This window comes from Bubalus bubalis, chromosome 23, assembly GCF_019923935.1.
Source record: "Bubalus bubalis isolate 160015118507 breed Murrah chromosome 23, NDDB_SH_1, whole genome shotgun sequence".
Taxonomy (NCBI): domain Eukaryota; kingdom Metazoa; phylum Chordata; class Mammalia; order Artiodactyla; family Bovidae; genus Bubalus; species Bubalus bubalis.
The window spans coordinates 35,797,065-35,816,754 of NC_059179.1; the positions used below are offsets into that span (position 1 = coordinate 35,797,065).

Sequence of the window (19,690 nt, forward strand, 5' to 3'; positions counted from 1 at the left end):
AATAGAGCTTGGAGAGACTGTCAGTTATTGGAATTAACTCGCTTTTCTTTATTCATTCAATGTATATTTATTGACTAACTACTCTGGGGATTGACTAACTACTTGTGTTCTGCTCCACTGAAGCTGATAAAGCAGTAGGAAAGATATATATTAAACTTGTCGTACAATTACCTAGATATGATGATCATAAGACCCCTGAATAAGAATTATAGATGCTTTGGGAATAGATTACAAGAGAGCCTGACCTAATTCGTGGACCAAGGGGTAGAAGTGGGTGAAGCAAGAGAACGAGGAAGCGATGACGTGAAAGCCGACTTGGTAGTGGACCGGTGATGGTGTGACGATGGGAAGAAGTAGAATCAGTGGCGGCAGCATCCACAAAGGCCAGTGGTTGGAAAGATCATGGCGCATGAGATGCTCCCATGTTAACACAGAGAATTAGGAGAAGGAATCAAGGGATGAGGTATGTGAGATATGCAGGATCAGATCATGCAGTGCTTTATAGAGCATGCAAGCTTAATAGAGCATTTGGTCTTCATCTTAAGAAAAATGAGAAGCCATTGAAGGATATTAAGAGGAGAGTAAAATGTTAAAATTTAATTTTAATATAATCAGGCTGCTTGCAGTGTGTCAAACAGCTTGGTGAGGGCGATAGAGCATGAGAGCTCATTTTAGCTCATTTTCTGAGGCATTGTTCCCATAGTTACTTTTTAATTATGGCTGTGATACATTTAGACTATAAGTATACCTGACCTTATATTTACTTAAATTTTATCATTTACTAAACAGTTATCTAAGTTGGCACATACATGTACTTATACATAGTTGAGTTCAGTCGCTCAGTTGTGTCCGACTCTTCGCAACCCCAAGGACTGTAGCTCGCCAGGCTTCACTGTCCATCACCAACTCCCAGAGCTTACTCAAACTCATGTCCATCAAGTGGGTGATGCTGTCCAACCATCTCATCCTCTGTCATCCCCATCTCCTCCTGCTTTCAATCTTTCCCAACAGCAGGGTCTTTTCCAATGAGTTGGTTCTTTACATCAGGTGGCCAAAGTATTGCAGTTTCCGCTTTAGCATCAGTCCTTCCAGTGAATATTCAGGACTGATTTCCTTTAGGATTGACTGGTTTGATCTCCTTGCAGTCCAAGGGACTCTCAAGAGTCTTATTCAACACCACAGTTCAAAAGCATAAATTCTTCAGCACTCAGCTTTCTTTATAGTCCAACTCTCACATCCATACATGACTATTGAAAAAGCCATAGCTTTGACTAGACAGACTTTTGTTGGCAAAGTAACGTCTCTGCTTTTTAATATGCTATCTAGGTTGGTCATAGCTTTTCTTCCAAGGAGCAAGCATCTTTAAATTTCATGGCTGTCGTCACCATTTGCATTGATTTTGTACATATACATGTACTTATGTATGTGTTTACATATCAGTGATATGTACTTTTACATATGCCATTGTTTAAAACATACTGCTGCTGCTGCTAAGTCACTTCAGTCGTGTCCGACTCTGTGCGACCCCATAGACGGAAGGCCACGAGGCTCACCCGTCCCTGGGATTCTCCAGGCAAGAATACTGGAGTGGGTTGTCGTTTCCTTCTCCAAAACATACTAGAATTCTCAATGTTGTTGTCGTCAAAGTCTATATATATCCTCTTCACGCTCCTCAGGATGGCTAAATACATAATCATGGGCTCATATATTTAAAACAAATACATAAGTGTATCGGCTGCTCTTGTGTCTCAAATGGTAAAGAAACTGCCTGCAGTGCAGGAGACCCAGGTTCCATCTCTGGGTAAGGAACATCACCTAGGGAGGGAATGGCTACTCACTCCAGTATCTTGCCTGGAGATTCCCATGGACAGAAGAGTCTGGTGGGCTACAGTCCATGGGGTTGCAAAGAGTCAGACATGATTGAGCAACTCTGAAATTGATTTTTGAAATCTTGTAGAATTCATTCAGCCCCAGTAAAACGAATATTGAAAGTGAAATAATACTTATTGAATGCCTTGATTTTATGAGACAGTGGCACTAATATATACTAACACAATTATGTTTAACCCACAGAGCAGTCTTATGAAGTAGGTGGTATTATCTTCATTGTACCACTGAATCTCACTGAGAAAATTAACCAGCATACTATAACCCAGTTGGTACATGGGAGATTATAATTAAGATCTCCTTAAATACTGTGCATAATGCTGAGTTAAAAGTAAAATGCAATATTCACTGGTAAAAAAGCAAATCATTAAACCTTAGTCCCTTTCTCAAAATATTCAAATTAAGAATTTCTGAAATTTGTCTGAACAGTGCATTTATACATCATATGCAAATTGATTTCATTTGCAATCCTGACAGGTTTGCCTTTAGACCTCAGATATATAGATATTTCCAGTATCTTTGCTGGGTTTTATCACTGGTTACTATTTTCTTAAAAATACATTATTTTATATAGCTTTTGCTAAAAGAGTAAAGCAAATATTCACCATTTGCTTTTCATCACCCCAATATAGCATGTACTCAAAAACTTCCCTCGCAGTTCAAGTTCTCTTTGAACATGTATTTTTCTATGTGTAAATTTTTAGTCATCTCTTTACACTTAATCATTAGTTTGGTGGAATATCTGACCTTTTAAATCTGTTCTCTTGATATTTTATTTGCTTAAACTCCTTTTAGCATACTGTTTGAGTTTTACTCATGACCTTGATTTTTATATATAACTTGTTATTAATTATTTGTAGTAAATAACAGCCACTTTTTTGTTGTTGTTGTTGCTCCAAAACTCCTAGTCCTGTATTGACTGAACTATCTAAAAAAATTTGTTGCGTGTTGGAACTTCACCCTTGATTTTTTCCAGCCACAGAAGACTAGGAAGACAGTCTGATTATTTTACATGTTTCAATCATCTGTACCTAAGAAGTAAGTGAATTTGGAATTAGATATGCCATTTTTGGAAAGATATGCAGCCATATAAATTTAATTTCTTGATATGCAAATGTAAGTCATGTGGAAAGCACATTAAAGATCAAGGATCAAAAGAAAAAAAGCTCTCTGCACACTTAAAAAAAAAAATTCCCCCTTTTGGCCCAGTTATGAAAGTTATGCATGTTTCATTCTAGAAAAGAGATAGACAAAAAAGACAAATTAAAAAGCACTGATAATTCTTCTATCCAGAGAAAATTGTTGGTAACATTGTATCAGATACTGTCTCAGTCTTTTATTTATGTACTAACACTGTTTTATGCTGAATAAATGCCTCACTCTCCAAAGAAGGCTGCATTCTAACCCTTGACTTGTGAATATATTATCATAAATGGTAAAAGGGCATTTGTAGATAGAATCCAATTAAGAATTTTGAGATTATCCTGGATTATTCTGGTGGACCCAGTGTAATTACGTGTGTTCTGAAAGAGGGTAGAGGGAGGTTTGACTGTAGTGGTGGAAACTGTAATCACATAAGCAAAAGATTGGAAAGACAGAGGTAGGCTTCATTTAGGTAAAGAGTGAGAGGTCTTCAGAAGCTGAGAGAGTCAGGAAATGGAATTTTTTGAGCACCCCCAGAAGGAACCACCGTCACACTCTGGTTTTACCTTGTAAGAATCATTTGGACTTCAGACTTCCAGAACTATAAGTGAATAAATTTGTGTTGTTTTCAGCACTAAGCTTCTTGTAATTTGTAACAGCAGCAGTATATAAAATATACACACTTTTTGTGTATTTATTTCTTTTCCAAGCATAGCATTACAAATGAAGTATTTCACAACGTTATTATTCTTTAATTTGTTCTTAATACCTTTAAGTATGTCATATGTTCTCTTGTCTCTATCAGCATATCATAGCTTTAAATTATTTTTATTCATTGTTTTTCCATGTTAGCAGTTTCTAAATCGAATTAAATTGAAAATTATATTTCATCTTTAACATGAAGTCTATGCTCAACAAATTTTTATTCACCTTGCTAATTGAGACTTTATGTCTGCTGTCAAGTCCTATTTTCCCCCTCCTCTTGGCCCCTGGCAACCCTCTTGGTACTCTCTAATTTTATGGGCTTGACTGGTTTAGATTCCTCGTATAAGTAGAATCATGCAGTATTTGTACTTCTGTGACTGTTTTATTTCACTTAGCTCCTGCAGTACCATTCTAGGTGTTCATCCAAGAGAGTTGAAGTTGAGATCTCAAAGAGATACTAGCTTTCCAATGTTACTGCAGCGCTATTTAATACAGTCAAGATGTAGAAGTAGCTTAAGTGTTCATTGACAGATAAATGGAAATCCTGTAATATAAGACTTGACTGGAACTTGAGGACATCTAGGCAACTTTACAAAAAGTTCTTTTAAAATTTTCCATGTGAAATAATTTCAGAATTGCAAAAAAAAGGTGCAAATTTCTTAAATGACTTTGACCTTCGTAAAATGTCAGACAGTTATTTTATAGACCATCCCTCAATTTGGATGTATCTGGTGTTTTTCTTCACGATTAAGTTCAGATTATGCATATTTAGTAAGGATACTGCAGAAGTGATGTGTTTTCTCAGTGCATCCTGTCGGGAAGCATATGATATCAATTTGTTCCATTATTGGTGATATTGTCTTAGATCATTGTTAATGCTCAATGTCTGCCAGTTTCTCCACTCTAAAGTTACTTCTTTTTATTGTGTTTAATGAGTGTATTACGGGGAAGTTCTTTTAAAGTGTGTAAATGTCCCATTTCTCACTGTGCTTCCGCCTAGTATTTTCACCAGACATTGATGTGTTTGCCAGATGGTAACTTTCTATTCCATTGTGGCTTCTGTTTTTTCTCTATTTATTACTGTAAGGAAGAGCAGTCCCTTCTCCTTCATTTATTTGTTTATTCACTTACTTGTACTTATCAGTATGGACCCATGGAGATAAACACACACACACACATTTGTGGCTTATAATAGCTATTATTCTTTATTTTATAGCTGAAATTGCTCTAGAGTTGGCCATTGGGAACTCCCTCAGATTGTCTCCTCTGTCTTTTTGACAGTACTGTATCATTTTCTAAGTACTTCCTTATTTTCTTAGACTATAAGATATTTGAGTCACATTGTTCTTTCTCTCCTTAGCACTATAATCAACCATTTTCCAAGAAGCCTTGGTTCCTTATATTAGAGAATGGTACTTAGAAACAAGAACGGAAGCTACATATGCCCATTGGTTCTGGGATATTAGTCTTTCTTTACTTTAAAAAATGTTATTTTTAAAATTAAATCACCAAATACGTTGTTACTCTGTTTTTGAAACTCTGCTATTTTGATTTAACAGAAACTTGTTGTATCTGGAAACCTGACTCTTCTCTAAGGAAAGTGTTAACTGTTTTTTTTTCTTTCTTTCCTGGTGTCCATACCTTAGAATCTAGACATAGAAATAGTATCAGCCTTGCTTCCTTTGAGTTTGACAAATAACTGTTTTTCTTTACTCACTCAAAATTTTTGTCTCCTTTGAAGCAATATTTTACCTCTCCTTGTCGGTGTCTTGCTCTGAAATCCTGTCCACTCCACTTAATCTTTTACCCATTTAAAACTTTGTCCCCTGCCTGCTATCTCTCTTGACATTATTCTTGATTTGTTTCCACATGTGCTTTAATTATGCTTGAAGCATGTTGTCTTCAGTTTCCATGAAGGCCTATAGGACTTGAACACTCTGTACTCTCAGGATAGCTTTATTATAAGCAGAGGATATGCATTGAAAGGGGCCTGGAGATCTTAGATGTTAGGGTTAGCTATATAGTTATAGTAATTAAGGTGGTATAACTTTTTTGGTGTAGAGATAGGCATAATCTCCAACATATTAAAATAGTCCCTAAGGAAGAACTCTAGATGTTTATGTTTTATAACCACATGCTGAAATTTTTATTATTTTAGTAGCTTTTTAATCATTTTATATTTCTTTCAAAACAATCTGATTTTATTTTATTTTTTAAATTTAATTTTATTTTTTAACTTTACAATATTGTATTGGTTTTGCCATATATCAAAATGAATCTGCCACAGGTATACTGATTTTAGATATAAAAAGAGAACTGTGTTTTCTTCTCTAACTTGAATTCTGTCATCTATTCACTGCCAGATCTTTTTGCTAAGTTATTTTCGTATCTGTATTTGTCTCTTAGTTGTAGCATGTGTATAAATAATTTTTTCAGTATATTTTGTGGCATTTTGCTTATCTGAAATAATCATTATGTTGTTTTTCTATTGGGGATGGTTGAGTATATATATATTTCATAAAACATTGCTCCAGTTTCTTTTGACTTATGTCATTACTCAAGACCACCTAACATCTTGCCTAATCTTACTTTCTAAATATTTCCTTTGTGTGTGTGAATGTGTGTGTGTGTTGTGTGTGTGTGTGTGTGTGCACATGCCCATATGCACATGACTGGATAGCAGTAGTATTTTTTCAATAACAATTAATATATAATCTACATACCTAAAATATCACCCTTTTAAATACAATTCAGTGATTTTCAGTATATCCACAAGGCTGTGAAAACATCATCATTATCTAATTTTACAACATTTTTCTCCTAAGAGAAATCTTGGAGACATTATCAGTCACTGCTTCTCCTTTCCCCTAGCTTTTGACATCCTTTTTCCTATCTTTATGGATTTGTCCACTCTGAAATATTGTATAAGTAACATCTTGGAATATGTGGCCTTTTGTGATGGCTTCGTTTATTTATCATGATATTTTCAAGGTTCATCCATATCATATCATCCAAAGTGTTAGCAGGTATCAGTATTTCATTCCTCTTCATGGCCAAACAATATTCAAATGTATGGACATATCATATTTGTTTTCCATTCATCAACTGATGGACATTGGGCTTGTTTTTACTTTGGGGCTATTATGAATAATACTGGATTTTTAAATATTTTATGCAGGTTATTTCCTTTTAATATTTAGGTTTGAATCTTCAACAGATTTTTATCATATATTTAACATATAAGTGTTTCTTTTCAATTTGTTTTGATGTCAGCTTTAGCAGTATTTTCCATGCACATATTGAAAATTTCTGTGTCTTCCGTGATTTTCATCTCTGTTCTATTCTCAGAGGCTTTTTCAGATTTGACCTACATAGCACTGATGCAGAATTATGTTTTAATTCCCTTACTTTCTGATCTATTATTTTTAATTTTGCCATTATATAATTGCATTTTGTTTCTGTTTTGTTTCTTACAGTTGTAACTTACCTAACTCTCTTTTATTGTAGTTTTAAGTGTTATTATCTTGTCTTTTATCTTAATTATGTGGGATATTTTTAGATTTTCTTTTTTCTTTCATGCATACTGCGTAGATACTTTAAATGGCCTAACACACTGACTCTATTGTTGACAAACTGATATTTTTCTCTTCTCTCTTCTTACTATGCAAGTCAGAGTAACAATACAAAAGATGTCCACTTTTCTTTTCTCTTTATTTTCAGAATTTTTTTCATTTATACAGTCAAAATTTGAGGCCAGACATATGAGCAACCTCATGTTTACCTTAAGGTCTACCACGTTTGTACATCCCACTTACCCATATCGCTTTTAGATCTAATTGGGAAATTAATGGCCAGCATCTAGATTTCCTGGAATTATCAAAGATACTTTGCTAATTGTTAGCCAGAATATTTAGTACAGCTGTTACAACCTTCAGGGCTCAGCCTAGAAAATCAGAAGATTGATTTATGTAGTGTTAATAACAAAGGTCCGTCTAGTCAAGGCTATGGTTTTTCCTGTGGTCACGTATGGATGTGAGAGTTGGACTGTGAAGAAGGCTGAGCACCGAAGAATTGATGCTTTTGAACTGTGGTGTTGGAGAAGACTCTTGAGAGTCCCTTGAGAGACTCCCTGCAAGGAGATCCAACCAGTCCATTCTGAAGGAGATCAGCCCTGGGATTTCTTTGGAAGGAATGATGCTAACGCTGAAACTCCAGTACTTTGGCCACCTCATGCGAAGAGTTGACTCATTGGAAAAGACTCTGATGCTGGGAGGGATTGGGGGCAGGAGGAGAAGGGGATGACAGAGGATGAGATGGCTGGATGGCATCACTGACTCGATGGACGTGAGTCTGGGTGAACTCTGGGAGTTGGTGATGGACAGGGAGGCCTGGTGTGCTGCAATTCATGGAGTCACAAAGAGTCGGACACGACTGAGCGACTGAACTGAATTGATAGTTTTCTTCAAGCTTTGAAATGTATCTTTGGTATTTTTCCTATTCACAAAGTTTTCAAATAGTTGTCTCTAGTTAGTACTATATTTGTTGTTGTTCAGTCACTAAGTCATGTCCGACTTTTTGTGACTGCATGGACCACAGCACACCAGGCGTCTGTGTCCTTCACTATCTCTCCGAGTTTGCTCAAACTCATGTCCATTGAGTCAGTGATGCCATCCAACCATCTCATCCTTTGTTGCCCCAGTACTACATTTAAACATACAGAATGCAGGTTTTCCTTTTTAATTATGAAAGATTAAAATATGCTGAAAAGTATAGTGTATATTTTCATATGTATAATATATATAGTTTTGTATGACATATGATTTTAAAAGACCTCCTGCATGATCTAGTGGCAGACTTTATTTTCTTGGGCTTCAAAATCACTGCAGATGGTGACTGCAGCCATGAAATTAAAAGACCCTTGCTCCTTGGAAGAAAAACTATGATCAACCTAGACAGCATATTAAAAAGCAGAGACATTACTTGCTGACAAAGGTCCGTCTGTTCAAAGCTATGGTTTTTCTGGTAGTCATGTATGGATGTGAATGTTGGACCATAAAGCTGAGCACTGAAGAAATGATGCTTTTAAACTGTGGTGTTGGAGAAGACTCTTGAGAGTCCCTTGCACTGCAAGGAGATCAAACCAATCAATCACAAAGGAAATAATCCTGAATATTCATTGGAAGGACTGATACTGAAGCTGAAACGAATATTTTGGTCACCTGATGAAAAGAACTGACTCATTGGAAAAGACCCTGATGATGGGAAAGATTGAAGGCAGGAGGAGAAGGGGACAACAGAGGATGAGATGGTTGGGTGGCATCACCGACTCAATGGACATGAGTTTGAGTGAGCTCCGGTAGATGGTAAAAGGACAGGGAAGCCTGGTGTGCTGCAATCACAAACAGTCGGACATGCTGAGTGACTGAACAATAACATGATTTTAAAATTGTGGACCTATCACTGAGTTTAACAAAGCTTAACACTTCGCCCTGTTTCCTGCAGCAGCATGGCTCTACCTCTGCTCACCTTAGTACAGGATGGGTATGTGGTACAGGGCTTCATCCTACGATCCAGTAGCAGGATTTTCTTAAGGCTTTCTTTTTTCCCTTTGTTGTGAATTTGTTGTTATTTCTAGATTACAGCTACTTTAGCACGCAAGTGGGGAGAGATATAGAGGAAAGAAAAACCAACGAAACAAAACCCCCAGAAACCCAGGGGACTCACATCTGGGCCATCTTTTGAGTTAGGAGATCACTGCCTTTTACCTACCCCAGGGTATTGTTCTAAAATTTCTTCTCTCTCTCCTTTATCATCAACTTTTTCTATTCCACTAAATTTTATTTATGCCAATTATTATGAAAAGCTGTCCTTTCTCCCAGTTTAAAAAAGAAGCTCTCTCACCGCACTGTTCACACTTACTCCTCCAATTCTGTCATTTCTTTGTATTCGTCAATAATTCTATGTTATTTGAATTGATTTATAGTCAAACATGATTTTCTTTTTTATACCATAATAAATCGCTTCATTAAAGTGGTACAAAAACTTATTTTCAAATTATGCACATTTGCATAAACTTGAGGATTTTAATGTTTTATGTTCTGTACCCTACTTTAGCTAAGAAGTTCAGAGTAAATTATAGCATTAAGGTATATGTTTTGTGCCAGGTAATTTCTCATTTGCAACCCCTTTAAAATATACCAGCATGATAGTATTTGAAATTAGGGAGTGAAATATAACTTCTGGTTAAGTGGAAAATTGTACCGTTGGTTTCTGGAATACTTTAAGCAACCTTAAAAGGAACCATTTTGTGTAGAATTCTGAACTTTCTTCAGTTTATAAAAATTCACATTCACTGAGTAGTACCTGATTAGTCACTTGAGTTCAGTAATGCTCCTACTAATTTTGCCCCAGGATTCAGACTGACTTTCTAGCTCAGATGATGTTAGGATTGATCATTACCATGCTTAATATACATTTTACTGATCTTGTTCTTCCAACTATAATAAATAGCAATAGAGAAATCAAATGTCTGGGCAAGAGTTGGGTGACTGTGGCTGAGGACCAGAGTCCCTAAAGCAGAAGAATGTTCATAGGACCAGGGCACTGGAGCCTCTACCCAGAGCTGCTCAAGTGTCCCAGTCACCCAGTCCCTTCCTCCTGAAAGCCTTCTGTTCCTGACTTTTAATGCTAAGTTTCAAGCTAGAAAAACAGGAAGATAATTATTGAGATAAGCATTTGAAAATAGTTTTGAAGTGTTTATTTTTCCTCAGTGGCGGGGATGTTTGTTCAGTCGCTCAGTCTTGACCAACTCTTTGCAACCCCGTGAACTGCAGCACGCCAGGCTTCCCTGTCCTTGGGTATCTCCCAGAGTTTGCTCAGACTCTTGTCCATTGAGTTTAGTGTTTTCTCTTTATTCTGAATTGATGGTATCTTTCCTCAGTATTGTAGCTGTCTGTACTTCTAAAACCTCCTCAGTGGCAGCTGACCGAGCTGATCACTGTTCTCTTTTCTAAGCACTTCGTTTACTTCGTTCTCTTTTCTAAGCACTTCGCTCACTGGACACTAAATTCTGGTTGTGTTTCTATCTCGTGGGTTGCCCTGTCAGCCTCCTTTGTGGGCTTCTTCAGAGGATCTGATTATTTAACATTGTTTTACCTCAGGGCTCATCCCTGGCACCTCTACTCTATTCATGACTGGTGATTTCTTGGCTTCGCAGCTTTAGAGGCCATTACAATGAGGATGATTTCCAAATTGTTATCCATTAGGCACCTGAGCTCAGAGTATCATGTAGATACTCAATAAGTAACTCAAACTTAACATCTTCAAAACTAAGCTTCTAATTATTCCACACTGGCAGCAAATAAAACCTGTTCTCACCCATCTCAGTTAAAGCTGACATTTTACCTGGTCTTGGGCCAAAAAATACAACCTTTTCTTTCTTTAAAATGCTGCATCTGTTTATTTAGCTAATTCTGTTTGTTACACCTTCCAAATTCATTCACTGTGTCTGACCCCTTTCCGTTACCTTCTTTGCCATTCCTATCTCTACCATCACTTTTTGTAGCATTCTTGCCACAGTCTCTTTATAGGAATCACACTTAAGACTTGTTCTTTTGTTGAGATTTTGTGCTTGTTTCCTCTGCCTGGATTACACTTTCTCTTGTAACTGCCATGACTTCTTCTCTTAACTACCTTTGATCTTTAAATTGTTGTTGTTCAGTCGCTAAGTCATGTCCAACTCTTTGCAACACCAGGCTTTCCTGTTCTTCACTATCTCCTGGAGTTTGCTCAGATTCATGTCCATGGAGTCAGTGATGGTATTTAACCATTTCATCTTCTGTCACTCCCTTCTCCTTCTATCTTTAGTCTTTCCCAGCATCAGGATCTTTTCCAGTGAGTCAGCTCTTTGCATCCGGTGGCCAAAATATTAGAGCTTCAGCTTCAGTTTCATTATCTGTAAATTTTCCTTTGCAAAATTGCAAGTGTACTCCTACCTGGACAGAAAATTTCTCTCCTCTTTACTGGATTATGACTATTACATTTATTGTCATTATTATACTAGATGCTTAAATTACTTATTAATTTTCAATGTCCATTTGATGTAAGTTGCATGGGACACAAATCTCTATCTTTTATTATTTTATATTTCCAATGTCGGGAACAACACTGGGCCATTGAATTTTCCCTGCATTTTCTGGCAATCATATGAAAAACAGAAATATGACCTATTATATAATCCTCATTATAATGGATAATGCTGCCTGTAAAAAAGTCTTGGAAAAACAAAGTATTGCCTTTTATTAAATTACATAAGAAATATATAGAGTGGATCTTACAAGGTATAAAGGAAGCAACATGAAGAATGATGCTCTGACAATAAATCCAGTGATATTGTTCCTATCTTTACTTTTAACTTTAATAGTACTTAACAGCTGAGAGATAACATGAATGTTATGTTTCCAAAAAATAGAATTCTTTTCTATTTAAATAATTTGAAATATTTAAAAGATTTCACAAAGTAAAAATTACCATAATAATAGGGACTAGTAAATGCTTTATGGCATGTGGTGAAATATTCACTATCAGTTCAGTTGCTCAGTTCTGTCTGACTCTTTGCAACCCCATGAACTGCAGCATGCCAGGCCTCCCTGTCCATCACCAACTCCCAGAGTTCACTCAACTCATGTCCATCGACTTGGTGATGCCATCCAACCATCTTATCCTCTGTTGTCCCCTTCTCCTCCTGCCCTCAATCTTTCCCAGCATCTGAGCCTTTTCAAATGAGTCAGCTCTTCGAATCAGGTGGCCAAAGTACTGGAGTTTTAGCTTTAACATCAGTCCTTCCAATGAACACCCAGGACTGATCTACCTTAGGATGGACTGGTTGAATCTCCTAGCAGTCCAAGGGACTCTCAAGAGTCTTTTCCAATACCACAGTTCAAAAGCATCAATTTTCTGCGCTCAGCTTTCTTCACAGTCCAACTCTCACAACCATACATGACTACTGGAAAAACCATAGCCTTGACTAGACAGACCTTTGTTGCCAAAGTTATGTCTCTGCTTTTGAATATGCTGTCTAGGTTGGTCATAACTTTCCTTCCAAGGAGTAACTGTCTTTTAATTTCATGGCTGTAGTCACCATCTGCAGTGATTTTGGAGCCCCCCAAAATAGTCTGACACTGTTTCCACTGTTTTCCCATCTATTTGCCATGAAGTGATGGGACCGGATGCCATGATCTTTATTTTCTGAATGTTGAGCTTTAAGCCAACTTTTTCACTCTCCTCTTTCGCTTTCATCAAGAGACTCTTTAGTTCTTTTCACTTTCTGCCATAAGGGTGGTGTCATCTGCATATCTGAGGTTACTGGTATTTCTCCCGGCAATCTTGATTCCAGCTTGTGCTTCTTCCAGACCAGTGTTTCTCATGATGTACTCTGCATGTAAGTTAAATAAGCAGGGTGACAATATACAGCCTTGACGTACTCCTTTTGCTATTTGGAACCAGTCTGTTGTTCCATGTCCAGTTCTAACTGTTGCTTCCTGACCTGCACACAGGTTTCTCAAGAGGCAGGTCAGGTGGTCTGGTATGCCCATCTCTTTCAGAATTTTCTACAGTTTATTGTGATCCACATAGTCAAAGGCTTTGGCATAGTCAATAAAGCAGAAATAGATGTTTTTCTGGAACTCTCTTGCTTTTTCAGCGATCCAGCGGGTGTTGGCAGTGTGATCTCTGGTTCCTCTGCCTTTTCTAAAACCAGAATTACTTAGCCATTAAAGTTCATGTTTTCAAAAAATTTTGAATTTATTAAAGTAGAACATCAAAATGTCTCCCTGTTATCTATTTATACAATCTTAACTTGAATATAATGCACCAAAATATTACCTGTATTTTTCTCCGATTGTAAGATTATGGATGACTTTATTTTATTCTCTTGTGTAGTTTTTCAGGAAAAACTGTAGTTTGTTGAAATTTTATAATGGTAACAGGAGTAATAAATAGAATTTTGAAGAGATAAGTGCTTTTATATCTGCATTTTACTTTTTGTTGCTTGATAACAATGATTTATATTTTGCCAGTCTTGAGTACACCACTAGTAATTTAATGACAATAATTTTCAATGCTGATATTCAATATATTTTCACCTACCTTGTTTTCAAGCAAGTTTTAAAAGTACATATCGGGATTGTATTTTTTTCCCCTACAGACAGCCTTTTGATTGATTATCAGTTTACATTCAGCTTATTACAGGAAGATGATCGCCACCATACTGCCATAAACTTCATAGCAAACCCAGAACAGGTGAGACGATCCTTTAACTTTTATAGTGTAGTTATATCAATGGATGATATGTTTCTTTATGTTTCCTTGTGATTGTGCCTCTTCTCAGAATTATCACACTGTAGGGCTTTCGTAGAAGAACAAATCCTATTAGGTTTTTCTTTTCATAAAACCTAAGTATCTTTGTAATCAGAGAATTTTTGACCTTGATAGTTTAGATTTTGCAAATAGTCCTACAGTGTATACATTATTTCTGATATTTTTTCAGGCTTACAGCAGTGTTTCTGTTTTTAACTATGTTTTCACACTGGTAGTAGTCTTCTTTGAAAATAAAACCTATTACTTCATAACACGAGCTATATTATATATATATGTATTTTTTTAATATACTGTTACATAATAGTAGGTTTTCATTGTCTTTTTTTTAATAAACCCTTTGGTTTATCTGAATTATATGAATGCTAGGTTTTAAAAAACATTTTTATTGAGATATAATTGACATCTTACAGTATAAGTTAAAAATGTATAATATGCTGATTTAATATATGTATATATTGCAATATGATTACAACCATAGCATGACGTAACACTGCAGTCATGTCACCTAATTGTAATTTTGGGGAGTTAATGATAGTTAAAGTCTCTTAACAACTTTGAAATTTATGATACAGTATTGTTATTCATGTTCATTGAGTCATTGATGCTATACAACCAGCTCATCCTCATGTCCTCATGGACATGAACTTAAACAAACTCTGGGAGTTAATGGAGGATAGAGAAGCCTGGCATGCTGCAGTCCATGGGGTTGCAAAGAGTAGGACACAACTTAGCGACTGAACAACAACGACAGCAGCAACAGTATTGTTACTCATAATCACTATGTAGACCATTAGATCTTTAGGTCTTAGCATGTGGTGCTAGTGGTAAAGAACCCGCCTGTCAGTGCAGGAGACATAAAGAGGCGGGTTGGATCCCTCGGTCAGGAAGATGCCCTGGAGAAGGAAATGGCGATCCACTTCAGTATTCTTGCCTTGAAAATCCCCTGGACAGAGGAGCCTGGTGGGCTCCAGTCCATAGCATCACAAAGAGTCAGACAGGACTGAGGCAACTTAGCACACGCTGTTTGCAAGCTTGTATCTCTTAACACTTTTTTCTGGGGGAGAACTCTCAGAGTTGTGCACCTTCTACCAATCTTTCTGAGTCATGTTGGCTGTAGTGAGCCACACACTTTTTGTTTGTTCTTAACTGATGTCAGATGTCCACACTATGCTTGATTTTTCAGTGCTTTCTGTCCAGTCGAGACAGAAACAGGTCATTTGGGCAGTAACCTTAAATAAAGATCAAATATATTGGATACATGTTATACTCTGTTTCCCTTAAGGGAGCGGTCATGGGCCATGTTGGTCTTTCTGATATTGAGCTGTGCTCTCTGGGGTGAGCTGCTGACCTTGGTAGAGTGAAATTGTTCTTTTTATGCATTATATTGTAGCTACTCTCAGTTTTGCACTTAATTTTTGTACTGCAACTTCTTAACTGGATTTTGGTCTGCTCATAACGGTAATTTGGTCCATAGATCATTGTTAAATTGGTGTTTTTGTCAGGGATGAGGGCTAGGACTTCCTATTACACTATTTTGCTGATGTCACTCTTTCTGTAGTGCTTCATTCTAACTATACTTTAATTCAGCTTATTAAGCCCATGTCATGTTTTTTAATGGTTTTTCAAATAGGTGAAACCTCAAAATGTATCCTGACATTTGCAAGCTTCTTTCCTCTAAATTGTTTCACTGAACTTGCCAGCAAGTAGTGTAATTGCTTAAATTTTCATTTTTTAGTAAATTAGATCTCTCTTTCCCCAAAATAGAGAAGTTCGTTTTATGTTCCTCCTTAGTCCTTAGGTTTTAAGGAATGCCTACATTTTGGGGATTATATTTAATGTTTTGACTTTTCCTGGAGTAGGAAATGGCAACACACTCCAGTATAACAAGTTGCATTTTATAGTTATTTTTTCACACTGAGTATTTTTAAAAACAAAACATTTTATTATTAAAATAAAAACTTTGTATAAAGTTTTGATTTTTAAATAAGGACTTTAGAAGATATTTTCTTTACATGATAATACTCTTCACTGATGGCGTGCATTTTTATGAAGACATTAATAATATGTCAGAAACTACAATTTTAGTATAATGAGTGCTTTAATAAATGCATTGTAAACACTGTAGACTTTTTTTATCATAGTAAAGCATTATATTTTAACCATTTTTAAGTGTACAGTTTCATGACATTTAAGTAAATTTACAATGCTATACAACCATCACCACAATCCATTATCCTGTAATAAGCTATTGTATTTCATCAGTCCAAGTAGGATCTCTGTTTCCATTAAGTAATAACTCTCTATTCCTCCCCTACTCCCATTATTGGGAAACCTTTATTCTACTTTCTGTCTCTATATTCCAGGTACCTCATGTGTGTAATCATGTAACATTTTTACTTCTATTTCTGATTTATTTCATGTAGCTTAATGTTTCAGTGTTTCCAATGTTCATCCATATTGTTGCACGAATCAGAATTTTATTCATAAATAGTAATTCCAAACTTGTGGAGTTCATTGAGGATATAAGAAATATAATATAAGTGGGATGTCTGGCTCACAATGTAGGTGTGAACAGTACTTCTCTCCAATATTATCCGTGCTGCTGCTGCTAAGTCGCTTCAGTCGTGTCCGACTCTGTGCGACCCCATAGACGGCAGCCCACCAGGCTCCCCTGTCCCTGGGATTCTCCAGGCAAGAATACTGGAGAGGGTTGCCATTTCCTTCTCCAATGCATGAAAGTGAAATGTGAAAGTGAAGTTGCTCAGTCGTGCCGGACTCTTCGTGACCCCATGGACTGCAGCCCACCAGGCTTCTCCGTCCATGGGATTTTCCAGGCAAGAGTACATGGTGTCATACAAATAAGCTCAGATTAGCCATAATTCTAGTTTGTTTCTCTCTTGACTATTCTCCTCTTTCAAGTCCCAGAAATCCTTGAATTCTTACAGTATCACAGCTTTCAGTTTCACTTTCTGCTGTTTTGTTCAGTTGAAACCAAGAGCCCAGACACATGTTTTGAGAAACTGATGGACACTAAACTATCATATCTTAGTACCGCTAAGAATGCTTGTAACATCATTATAAGTAGTTTATAATTATGTATATATCTATGCATACAATTTATAATTAAAGAGAAATGCAACTTGGAACAATTTCTGAAATTAACATGTATTGTTATTCTGGGCCTCTTCTACAAAAATGAAGTACTTTCATTTTTATGCATTTATTACATTTTGAAAACAAATTTAATTCTAACATACTATATGTCATCTTCAGCCAAGACTTTCATGTTAACAATTTCTGGAGTAGTTTCTTGTATAATTTGATCTTGCTGAACTTAACCATGTCTGACAACAATGTTCTAAATGACTAATTTTTTCACTTACTGTGGTAGTCACAGTATTACTTCTTGGAGTCCAGCATATTTTCCTTAACCTTAAATATATTTTATAGGGCTTTAGTTATAGTACCATATATTCAGTAATGCCTTAACTTGAGAGGATGAAGTAAAATTTCAAGAAAAGTTTTATAGTTTTCTATATCAGTTGGAAATTTTGTGTGACCTTTTTTAGTAATAATAGCAGTTATTCTCAAATTTCCCTGACACAAAATAAGACACACACAATTACTAAGATGCAATTTCATGATAAAAATAATGATTTAAGCTTTCTTAGGGGTGCACTGTTTCTACCATGTTTTGTTTTCATAGAAAACAACTTTTTTTTTTTACTAGTTGATTAATAATAAAGAAAGTCAACCTTTCTCAGAGGTCAGCAGTCATGCCTTCTTTCTGAGTCCTCTAGTAAAAAGGAAGATGAAAAAGGAAAAGGAAAAGAAGAAATCCTGTGTCCCCAGAACTAATAATATCAACAAAACGACCATTATCAGCACGGTGGCCTGAAACCATGATAAATTTTTTGAGAAATTATCTTGTTTAATTTTCCCCAAAAAGTCTTTAGGGAAGTCATGATATTCCCATTTTAGAGACTGTTGTTGTTTAGTTGCTAAGTCATGTCCAATATTTTTGTGACCCCATGCACTGGGGCCTGCCAGACTCCTCTGTCTATGGGATTCCCCAGGCAAGAATACTGAAGGGGACTGCCATTTTCTTCTCCAGGGGATCTTCTCAACCCAGGGATCGAACCTCCATCCCCTGCATTGGCAGTCAGATTCTTTACCACTGAGCTACCAGAGAATCCCATTTTAGAGATAAGAAAGCTAATTTTCAGGAAGGATAAGGGTGAAAAGAAAGTGAAGTTGCCCAGTCATGTCTGACTCTTTGCGACCCCATGGACTGTAGCCCTCCAGGCTCCTCCGTCCATGGGATTCTCCAGGCAAGAATATTGGAGTGGGTTGCCATTTCCTTCTCCAGGGGATCTTCCCAAACCAGGGATCGAACCCAGGTCTCCCGCATTTCAGGCAGACGCTTTAACCTCTGAGCCACCAGGGAAGCCCCAAGGATAAGGGTAGCTCTCTCTAAATCAATACGCATGTACATTAAAGGTCTAAGATTTGAACCCAGGCTTATCCGACTCAACAATGAATACTCTGCAAATTCACTTCATTGCCTCATGAACACGATTTAATTAATATGAAGCAGTGATTGGTTTTTGGGTCTGGTTAGTTCATTATTGATGGAGTAAATCAGTATTTATTACCAAAGAAATTTTTTCTTTTCATATCTGGGTTCTCCTTAATGCAGCATTACAAGTATGATGAAATAGATGTTATTACCACACCTGAATAATGCAGTCTGTTAGACAGATTTATTTGCAGACTGACAAAAGCTTTTTGCATTTATTACTTGAGTCATTAATATTGGCATTATTTTTGAATCAGTGTCGTCTGTTTTCATATCTTTAAAAAGTGCAAAGGTCTTAAGAAGTTTGAAAGTTTTGTGGTACATATTAGAGAATATTTTAATAGCTTACCAATAGAACTCAGTAAATTAACTTCCTTCTTATGTTTGTGGCCAGTTACAAATATGACTCTGATGGATAATATAATGCCCTTCTCAAATACTGTATATTTTTAAACTCCAAGCCTTGTTTTTCTTTGATCACTTCAAATTCTCCGATGTTATCTCTTCAGTAGTAATGAGCACTACCCTGAAAAGTCTATGTGGCAAAATTGTTCAGCCTTACTACCACACATTTTATTTTGTAGGCTCTTTCAAGATGACCATTCTTGTTGAGTTTATATTTGCTTCCTGGAAACTTTGAAGAGAGTATCTTTCAATGATTATGGAACATTGTTAGTAGTTTTTAATAGAGGCCCAGCTGTCCCTGTCTCTATGGCAATCGCTTAGAGTAGTTTTTGCTGCTGCTGCTGCTAAGTCGCTTCAGTCGCATCCGACTCTGTGCGACCCCATAGACAGCAGCCCACCAGGCTCCACTGTCCCTGGGATTCTCCAGGCAAGAACACTGGAGTGGGTTGCCATTTCCTTCCCCAGTGCGTGAAAGTGAAAAGTGAAAGTGAAGTCGCTCAGTCCTATCGGACTCTTAGCGACCCCATGGACTGCAGCCTCCCAGGCTCCTCCGTCCATGGGGTTTTCCAGGCAAGAGTGCTGGAGTGGGGTGCC

The 19,690-nt window shown here is 36.7% G+C and overlaps 1 protein-coding gene and 1 non-coding gene across 6 annotated transcripts in view; one reads left to right on the plus strand and one right to left on the minus strand.

Moving 5' to 3' along the window:
- Positions 1-19,690, plus strand: part of ATRNL1 (attractin like 1) — an 802,632-nt gene that overhangs the window by 268,892 nt on the left and 514,050 nt on the right. For all 5 annotated transcript variants that reach the window (XM_025273995.3, XM_025273996.3, XM_044935104.2 and 2 more), the window contains exon 22: positions 13,940-14,034. In XM_025273995.3, the coding sequence (XP_025129780.3) occupies positions 13,940-14,034 (95 nt within the window). The remainder of the gene's footprint in view (positions 1-13,939; positions 14,035-19,690) is intronic.
- TRNAF-GAA lies at positions 18,488-18,559 on the minus strand. Its single transcript has one exon. It is a non-coding gene; the product is annotated as a tRNA-Phe (tRNA).